Consider the following 10243-nt stretch of genomic DNA (forward strand, 5'->3'; position numbering starts at 1 on the left):
CTCTAAGAGGGCAAACACACAGTCGGATGTGTTTGTGCACAAATAAAAAGAAAGGACCGCACTAACACACACACACCGAGGAGGGCGAGCTGCACACAAACACACCTCCAGCTGACAGCGGGCCTGCTATCACCTGCTGACAGACTGCACAGAGCGCCCAAACAGCTTAAAGGTTATTAATAACACTTGTTGGCGGATACGGAGCAGGAAACATGCAAATATCTGAGTTTACACTCAAATTACTGCTGCTGCACACTTTGATACACATTCCCACAGTTCCGCTTACAGACGGTTTGAGCTTTAAAAGCCTGCGGGCGGAATACTGCGAGGCTGACCTGAAGGTTCAGAGCGGTAGAGCTTCCTTCCTTGAACTTTTAAACGCACTGATTAAACTCAATGCTGAAGGACCGTGTTTTGAAGGTTTCATACGGGTACAATACGAAGAGAGGCTGAGACGAACTGTCCGTCCGACTGAACAACAGAAAGCTCTCATGTGTAGCCCGTCTGAGCCGCAGAGGGACGCTGCATTGTGTCAACTGGGCGCAAGGACAAGCGACAACGAGATGACAGTATTATTCGTGCTTATTATTAGAAGCCGCTTTCCACTATTTTCAAAAAGCACAATTCAGTTTCCCTTTATTGTGTCGGGGTCAGAGCGTGTGAGCGGAGCGGAGCGGCGAGAAATTCCGCTCCCCGCTTACGCGGGTGTTCGCTCCTTCGCTCCTTTGCTCCATCGCTCGAAGTTAAACCAGACAGCTCTGCTCAAAGACCGCTCTCCGCTCACCTAAAACTTCATTCAGCTCCGGTGAAATCGCTCCACGCTCGCTCAAATTTAAAAGAAGGAGCAATTCCTGACGTTGCACCTATATGACCTGTCTGTTTGCTTTTCAAATATTTTACAAACTCCATCTCTCAACAAATGACCTCCTTGAAGGCACACGTGAGTCTGTGTGGACTTGCGCATGCCCTAGACTCGTGGAGAGCGGTATCGGAGCGGAACTGGAGCGAAACGGAACCATCGCTCTGGCCTTTGGATTAAAACCCGCTCTGCGCTCCGACTATATTTCGCATGCTCCGCTCCCCGCACGCTCCGCTCCGCTCACATGCCCTGGTCGGGGTCAGGGTATTTGTGCCTCTCAGAACCTCAGCACATTAGAACCATCTGGGACGCTACAAGGCTTCACAGAAAAACGCTGGTTGAACAGAGCCTCCAAGTCAACCTCAAGGAGAACAACAAGGTGCACACTGCCTTCCCTGCCAACAAAGACTCGCACAAACACACATCACGAGCTATAAGCATGTTGTGATGGACCTGCAGGATCACAGCCTCCCGCTGGCACCGGTCCAAACCCAGCCGAGCTGCTCAAATAAGCTCTTTATTATCACGTCTGAGGGGGACGAGGACAGGGGAACGACGGGATGGAAATAGTGCACGGTGGCAATTAAGTGCTGAGCCGTTGTGCTGCCAGCTCAAAGAGAAGCTTCCCGTCTGTTCCCAGCGAGAGGCGAAGCCGACAGAGAGGCCGCAGCGCTCTGAGCCGGCTGCACAGGCCAGCAGACTTCAGTAACGCACAAAGCTTTTTAGAGGACTCATTTTAACTCCACGCTGGAGAAATCTGCGTTTTCATCCCCGCGAGTTTAGGACGTGCGAAAGGGGACGTCTTTCACTTCACACGCAGAGCTGGACGCGATTCAGCTTCACAGTGAATCAGCTTTTTTTTTTGTGGAAACGTGTTGTGTATTTCTTCAGGGGATGTGTTCCATTATTGCTGTTCTCTCAGAGTACGACATTTGGAAACATGTCCACCGCTGCAATATATCTAGAGTAGCGGATCAACAAAGTTCACTCTCTGCCTCCTGATTTGTTTAATGACACAAATGTTTTTCTTACATGGTGTATTTTTTTGTTGTTTAGACCTGAATAATACATACGGCAGATCAGAAAAAAAAACACTGTCCTCCCAAAAACAAAATCCAAAATCTGTTTACGCGGACATAAGAGAGACCTCGAGCAGCTGTAGGAATCCTGAGTATAATCTCTGTAAACTGACCCAAACCTCGGCCGTACAGCAACACCAGATCTGCTTTTTTTCGCTATTGCACCAGTGAATATTTCAAAGGTTTCAAGACACCAGCAAGACCAGCATATGTTGTGTTTTGGTGCTGGTCTATGCTGGTTCCCAGACAGTTTTTTTTATTTTTTATTTTTTTTGTGCAAGTCCTTGTGTGAGCACTTCTCCTTTGCCAGGATAATTCACCCACCTGACAGGTGTTGCATATCAAGGTGCTGGTTAACCAGCATGATTAGTGCGCAGGTGTGCCGTGGACTGCTCTCAGTAAAACACCTACCACGACTAAACAACTGATTTTAACAAACCTGTGCTCCAAATTTGACAGATATGATGATTTTGTGTCTCACATCTTTAAATTCGGCTCGAGCGTTCAGTTTATAACTCTTGTCGAGTGTCGCTGAGAAGGAGGGAAGTTACAAATGATGTATTTTGCCGTTGTTGCGATGATGACCTCGACCAACTGCGTCCCTTGCGTCAGTGTCATAGTTCGAGGGCTGCAAGTGAAGCTCAGAGTCACATGACAGGAAGTAGCAGTGGCAGTCCTGTCTGTCTGTCATCGTCCCTGCTTGGTGCTTCTTAGCTCTACTCAACGTGGGGCGACTACGGGACAATGTGGCGGACACTGACTCACCTAATCCTCCCTCAGCATCCCTCCATCCTGTACATCTCCCCATCTGCAGCAGACTGACTCGGCTCTGACTGACCGGAGTCGTGCTGCGTTGTGCCGAGGAGCCGGAGAGATGGGTCACTCCCTCCCTCCGCCCCGGCGATCAATGCTCAGTATGCTTAAGAGGAGCAAATAAATTGGTTGAACACAAAGAGCTGTCAGTGTGCTGCTGAAAGGCATTTAGCCGCACCGCTGTGTGCAATGTAGCCCGAGGCCATTTTCCTTTAAGTAAGAGCAGCTAAAAAAGGAAAAAAGAAGCTTTTTGCTTCCTCGCTTCTCACCTCGTCTCACAGCAAAACTTGGGGAAAATCTAATATTCGCAACATTATTATAAAAACAGCTCAGCTCTCGCACTGAATGCAGGAGAAGCGCTGCTGCGGGGCTCCATTCAGGCTGAAACGCGGAACAATTTCACACTTCTGGCTACATCTTAATCAGCCGACGGCTTCATTTCACTGATTGTGGGGTGTGGCGAGAAGTTCAACGTGCTCAACAATGAGAGCTTTTCATTCAGCTAATTATTCTTCCTCCCATCCTCGCTCCTCCATCCTGCAGCTCGATCCCACAAATCAGTTGAGGTCCAATTTCCTTGAATGAATCTCGGAGGAGATGAAGGAACGCGGAGAGAGGGCGGCCTCGGACGGAGACAGAGCCACAGGTGTCCCATCAGTCCGGTCGGTTCCGTCGGTGGTCTGATCTGATGGGTCAGCGAAAGGGATCCTGCTGACTATTCAAAAAGCAGACAATAGATCTACAACCGGTTATGCAACAGCAGTCGATACTAAATCATTTCTTCACATTAGCTGAGATGCCGTTCTTGGTGAGCGATGGCATCGCTCTCAAAACGACACGGAAGTGAGCGAGGACGTCTCACTTAGTAAATGCGTTTCCTCAATCCTTGAATCTCCCGCTCGCGTCTTCCTTTCACATTCCCAGTTGAGGGGGACGCACAGGAGGCTTCCTTTATGAGCCCACACTATTCAATCAGGCTTCTCAGGCTGATCGGCCCCGGCTCACCATTTTTTGCAGCGATGGTTTCAGGGTCTGTTCTATTTTCTCCACGCCGCAAGCAACCCTGGCAAGAAAATCCACTGATGATCTATTATAGTTCCAGAAATGATGTATTAAATGTGATATAAACGACCTGATTCTGATAACGGATGAAAAACATCCCACGCTTGCCGTCCTCTCCTTTCTTTTTCTCTCAGACTATTAAAACTTGCGTTAAAAAAAATAAGTTCATCAGCAACTCTCAGACAAACTGTGTCCCTCTCACTCCCTCTTACGTATTTTCAGTCTACGTAGAGCAGCTTTGTGCGAGGCGGTCACGCTCTCTCCAACCTCAACGTCCGCTGCAACATTTGCGTAGAAGGAATACTTCATTAAAACAAAATGTACAAAATAAGAACCCAGACGAGAGAAGGTGTGAGTTTCGCGAACCGCTTGGTTAGGGTCGGGAAAACGCCATGTTGTGTCTTAACATACCGGCTGGTTCTGTCAGCACAAACACAGCTGGAAATGTCCTGAATGGCAGTTTAATGTTGCTGCAAATATGACTGGCAATTGTTCCAGTTCTCCTTTTAAAATATCCTGCGGTGCGAGCAATTCAGATGTTGAAACGTCGTGGTCACTTGCTCAAAAATACAAAGTGGTTCGACACGCGGAAACGTTGACACGCAGTCTCAAACTGACGTCACTTGGTTCGGCAGATCGTTGTTTTGCGGATACATTTCTAAACGCCGGGCTTCAGAGCGTTGGAAGACGATGCATTTATCAATGACGGAGACTCTATGAGTTCCTGAACACGCCGAGCATGTGGGTCACTGGCGGATTAAGGAGTGGATTAAGCTGCAGGAGTAGTCTGACGAGTTTCAACGGATGTTTTCGGAAACTTTTTTGACACTCATCTGGCATGACAGGATGTTGTTGTTGGAATTCGTCGTACCTGCTGCGAATCCAGACCGACCCGCTGCCGGAGTTCGAGGGAGAATCGCAAATTGCAAAAATTCCTGGAGCTAAAAATGCTCCGGGGCAAAAAGCAGCAGAAAAAAAAAAAAGTGGTGAAAAAAAGTGCAACCATAAAAAACAAGTGCAGAAAAAAAGCCTCCTGCCTGAATTCCCCGCGGTGAATACATCTTTAAACAACATATTTATGAATGCCGCTCATTTATATTCCATTTCATCTAGCGCATCGGCGGCGGAGTTTTGTGCGTGAACGCGACCGCAGCTCATTCTGTTTGTATTTAATCCACTCTGATCTTATTCTGGTGGTTTAAGCGCTGTGACGTCTACAAGGCGAAGCAGCAGACAGAAAAACCAACCAGGGGAACAAAATATCCGCTCCAAATGTCTCTAACAAGACTTATGTGGGAAAAAGGCTGAATGGGATGAGGGTATTGATTTTTATCTACTTGAGTGAAGCCATAACAGCCCACAGGGAGCACTCAAACACAGAACACAAACACACATATTGTTTCTTCCCTTTTTCTCATTTCTCTCTCGTTTCATTCGTCTTCTGCTATTAAAAGTTTACAAGTGAAGAGAAAGAAAAAAACAAAACAGAGCGGGGAGATGAATGCTCGCGGTCTCCAGCCGCGTAAAAGAGGTTTAGTGTTGTATCAGAAGCTAAAAAAAAAACCAAACTGACAAATGTTAGCCTGGTGTGTAACCAATTTCCTACTTCACAACAATGACCAAGTCCAACCACTCAACATCCTCTGCTAGCTCCAATAAATACAACTTAACAGCTTCACAATGTGGTGTCAAGGTAATGAAATGCGAAATGAAAAAGATATTCACTGCTCCGGTTTTTCAATTTTCCTCCAGCCGATACAATCAATAACACGGTCGTCTTGATTCTGCCTGAAGGCTTTCAAGCCATTTTATTATACTCTGGTGTTGAAGCTGCTTGAACTCTCTTCTCTCATTTGAATCTACAGTACACAGTCCAGTTACGAGTGAACCTTGAATATCCATCACGTACACGCTAATGCTGGCGGAACCGCTTTCTGCATCTTTTCAATGGACTGAGCGCAAACTGTCCTCAAACTTTGGTGTTACGTTGGCGGTTTTGAACCTTTATATTGTGATTTAAGTCTTGTTTGTATATAAAGAAGCGTTGAAATAAGAAGAAGAAGAATTAAATAAATGCTTGTTAGTTTGTGGAACGATCGTGTTCATGCTTCAGCGTCGACTAAGAGCGACCATCGATGTGAAAAGTCATCGCGCCGTGATCTCATCCCAACATGGACGTCGTTGATGTTAAAAAAAGGCCTCCTGACTTCATTCCTCCTGCAGTTATTACTTCTGATGCTGCTGGAGGCTTTATCACTCAGACGTGAATGAAAAAGCTCTCACAGTCTCAAATATTTTCCCCCCAAAACATTGCATCAATCGGGCCCGGGAGAATTCTCTTCTGCAGCTCGAGTCTAATTACCAGAGATCCATCCATCACAGCGTCTGTATCAGGTGTGATCATGTTTTTCTCTCAGCAGTCTTCTGCACAGCCGGCGTACAAAGACGTAATAACACCGCTCGAAAAGGAGGCGACGCAGCATTCCGTCCTGTGTAAACCAGCTACGAAGCAAAACCCTCCGAATCAAACAACAGAATGTGATTTTTGTAATTAGCTCCACGGCGACATCAGTTGTCACAAATCGCTGTTATAAAATGATTAAGCTTTGGTTAAATTACAAACTTTCATCCAAAGCACTTCGCAATTTGCATCCTATTCACACAGCGGCGGCAGTGCGACGCCGTGCCAGCTGCTGGCCCGACCGCCGGGACTAATTTGAGGCTCAAAGTTTGGCCTGAAGAACATTTTGTCGCGCGGCGCAGGGGAGGAGCAAGGATTAAAACTGCCAAACCTGCAATTAGCCGACGACCCGCTCCACCTCCTCTCCAGCCACTTTGTTTGACTTCCTCTGCAGACGGCCGCGTTCAAAAATCACTTCATTCTTTTCACTTTGTTTCGTGAAAATCCTCCAGGAGTCTATAACCGCTACTGAAACACGATAAATACAAATATGATCTCACTCTCTTACCGTTCCAATTGTACGGAGAAACGAAAGACATATTACACAATTAGCCTTTTACGCAGTTGAGATCTCGGGGGATATTAAAAGCAATCTACGGGAAACGTTCTCTCCGGATGTTAAATGAAATTTGTTGCCCCCTTACGAAGCACCTGAGAGAACAACCGCAATGCAATTTCAATTTCTACGACACATAATAGTGCGGCACAAAGGTGTTCTTAGGAACGACTCTCATATTGGATAAATCAATATAAAACGAGCGAAAGGCTGTGGCTTTACTGATTGGCAGTGAGGAATGTTTTTTTTCCTTCTCCCGAAGATGCTGAATGCATTTCTTTACGAAACGGAGAAAACTTCTTGCATCAGGATCGAGCCTTGAAGACCTTAAATCAATCAGTCAGTTGTAGGCCTTATCAATCAATATGTCTCATCTGCTCGGCTCTGAGGGGGTACGCTGGCTGAATGACCCGCCTCCAGTGGTGTCCTTTTCATTTTAGACTGCTGAATCTGCATCCGGTCGCTCAGGCAAACTGAGACGGCGCAGCTCTTTATCATATTCAGCTCGTTTTAAAGTGCAACAAGTGGCTGTTTCACACTTCGGCTGCGAGTCAGAGTTGGCGTTTCTTCTCACACACATACAGTATAAAACAGACACCTGGCGACAACCTGCCGATGATGTCAGCGACCCCCAACCACCCCACCCACCCCGCCAGATGTGATATAAGGGTGTAAGAACGATGAATCACTGACGGTGGTTGAATCAGAGCATTCTTCTGCTGCAGGGAGACGCCGAAACACATCCAGTGGGCTGTAACATCCCAGTGATGGAACATCGATTTCTGCAGACTATCTGGAAGCTCTCTGCTCACTTTTAAACACCAACGACTGATCACGCACACGCGGTGCTCGAACCCCGACAAATATCCTCCACAACTCCTCCAACACTCGTAACTCGCGGCATCCTGAAAGTGCCAAAGTGAAAAAGAGGTATTCTTTTTTTATCAGAACTCGCTCACACACTTTGACTCACAGACAAACCAACAGAATCCAAATCTATTGTAAGGAGCATTGCATCACCGGCACAGTCAGAATGTAACACAAAAACTACTCTCCAGTCTAAAATAAGTCTGTTTTTTTTTCCTTTTTTCCCCCCCACAACTATCTGGCAACCCCCAAGTCATGACACAGTGGATTATACTCCCAGAATCTGGCTGCGGGGTTTTACTGTATTACAGTCGGTCCAGCAAAACAACCAGTCTGAAGTCTTGAGTTCGGGATGTGATAGAACTGCGATGGCCGTCTCTGGTTATCATCGATATTTCAGATCAATTAACCCCCTCAATCAATACTGCAAATAACCAGGGGCGGGCTTAGTTGATCCCCATGGCAACAGCTTCAGACCTGATGTTGGGAGGCTGTGCAGGAGCAGCCAAATGAAAGAGTTTACAGCCCGCTCCTCACGCAGGAGCATCAGAGATACTGAGACTAATTCAGCACACCCGGCAGCGACAGCTCACCCTGAGCGGAGCAGAACCCGTCAGCACAACTATAACACTCTCAACTCCTCACATTTTAATCGCCTCCAGCTGCTGGGGGGGAAAAAAAAAAAAGAAAAAATGTCCCAAATGCTTCTTTAATCCCTCCCAGAATTACACCACGAGTTATAGAAGAAGCAAGTAAACAACCGAGCTGTGATGAGTGAGTGACTGACAGCTCCGCGGCTCTCTGTGAGCTCAGCTCTCCAAACAAAGGGCGCCTGTCTGGGCTGAGCGCTCTCCGTGGTGCTGAACCCGCACTGACGCAGGAACAGCCTCCTTTAAAACACCTCTGCAGGTCTCACACTGTCCTTAATGTCACTTCTGAAGTCGCCTGGGTGAATGTCATGAATGTGTCGGGTGTCTCTGTGTTTGTCGAGTCCTGAGCAGAGGACAGTTGATTCAATTTAGAATAAAACAGGAAGATAAATCAGAAGAAAATGCGCTGCGAATGTGCGTTTTTTTGGTTTTTTTTTTCCTCAAGACAGCCTAAAGAGGACAGACAGCAGTTTGAGAGACGGGATCACACCCTGACCTGTATCTGGAGGATGCCGCCCGGTCCGTCCACTGTGCCGGGCGAGCTGTCGAACACTCGGTCCCGGTACAAAGACCACAGCCCGACGTTGGGGAAGAAGAGCAGAGCCGCTATGAGCAGCCCGGCGACCTGCAGCAGCCTCTTGTCCTTCCGCCTCATGTCTCCGGGAGGACGCGTGTGATCAGCGGCGGCGACGACCTGCGAGTCCAGACTCTCCGCCTCACCGAGCGGAGACAACTTTCACTGTGAGCCGGAGGACGGGCTGGTTTCAAGGCGGCTAAAGTACCGCGACAGACGCGACATCCGGTCATGACTTTCAGAATAAAACCTCATAGACTCTTGCTGCTTTAGTCTACTCCAAACCACTGGAAGCTGCCTATCACACTGCTCTTAGGTTGGTGTATCAAAGAGGTTACAGTCAGCTTTTGGGTTTTTTTCCTTTCCTTTATTGTGCATGTTAAAGGTAAAAAGCCCAAAGTCCACGGGACCAATGGGAGTTACTCTCTCCCACAGGAAACGCTGCTCCTGGAGTGCCTGAAGCACCTGGTCGAGCCTTTGCTTCCGTAACTTATGTGCTTCACAATGTAACATCTGTTATATAAACGTATATTTCTATATATGTATTTAACAATATATCGATGCAGTCAGTCAGCAGATGTACTGCTGTAGAGGCGTTATTTTAGATCACACTACCTTGTTCTGCATGACTCTCCCTACTCTGCCTGGTGAAGACGGACACTAAATGTCTGACGAAAATATAAGAAAATACAAACAAAAAACTGGTCAAGTGCATCACATAATTATTTATTTATTTTTTACTAATCCAGAAAGCAGACAACATGATTTAAAATAAGAAGTACAGAATCCAAAGATCAATAGATTCAAATGAAACATAAAAACAATGAAAAAAAATAACCTGTAACGAACTAAAATGTCTAAATCCTCCAAGCAGTATGTACTGACCATGTGAACAGCATAACATTTTTGATATATATAATGACTTACATATAAGTGTAAAATAAAACAAAGCAAATCTGCCGTACAGAAAGACCAAAGTCATGTAGAAGACCACACAACACAGCAGGCGGCTTTAAGACCACAGCCTCCAAAATGTCCTACCCAGCTGTGGAGGATGCAAACACCCCTAAATGCTGTAAATTAGAGCTTAGCTGGCACGAAAACCCTTGACCAAATTACACAGCGTGAACACTCAGTGCATCATGTGTATTTAGACAGTAGGAAGTCACAAAGACAATGTCTACAATTTGAAGGGACCCATACTGTCAGTCAGGGTTCTGTGCAGCTCCCATTGTGTAGACGTTTCTCACCTTTAGGCAGACTTTTAAAATGTTTTCTTTTATGTTTTTTCATTGAATTCATCGGATGTTTTACACGTACTG

General features: G+C 46.6%; 1 protein-coding gene across 1 annotated transcript in view; it reads right to left on the reverse strand.

The window, feature by feature from the left end:
* The window catches only part of LOC115593816 (polypeptide N-acetylgalactosaminyltransferase 10-like), a 76372-nt gene extending 67260 nt beyond the window's left edge, over nt 1-9112 (reverse strand). The window contains exon 1 of the mRNA XM_030437505.1: nt 8844-9112. Within this exon, the coding sequence (XP_030293365.1) occupies nt 8844-9002 (159 nt within the window). The 5' untranslated portion in view covers nt 9003-9112. The remainder of the gene's footprint in view (nt 1-8843) is intronic.
* Between the last annotated feature and the right edge of the window lie 1131 nt (nt 9113-10243).

Source organism: Sparus aurata, chromosome 13 (genome assembly GCF_900880675.1).
Source record: "Sparus aurata chromosome 13, fSpaAur1.1, whole genome shotgun sequence".
NCBI classification, from domain to species: domain Eukaryota; kingdom Metazoa; phylum Chordata; class Actinopteri; order Spariformes; family Sparidae; genus Sparus; species Sparus aurata.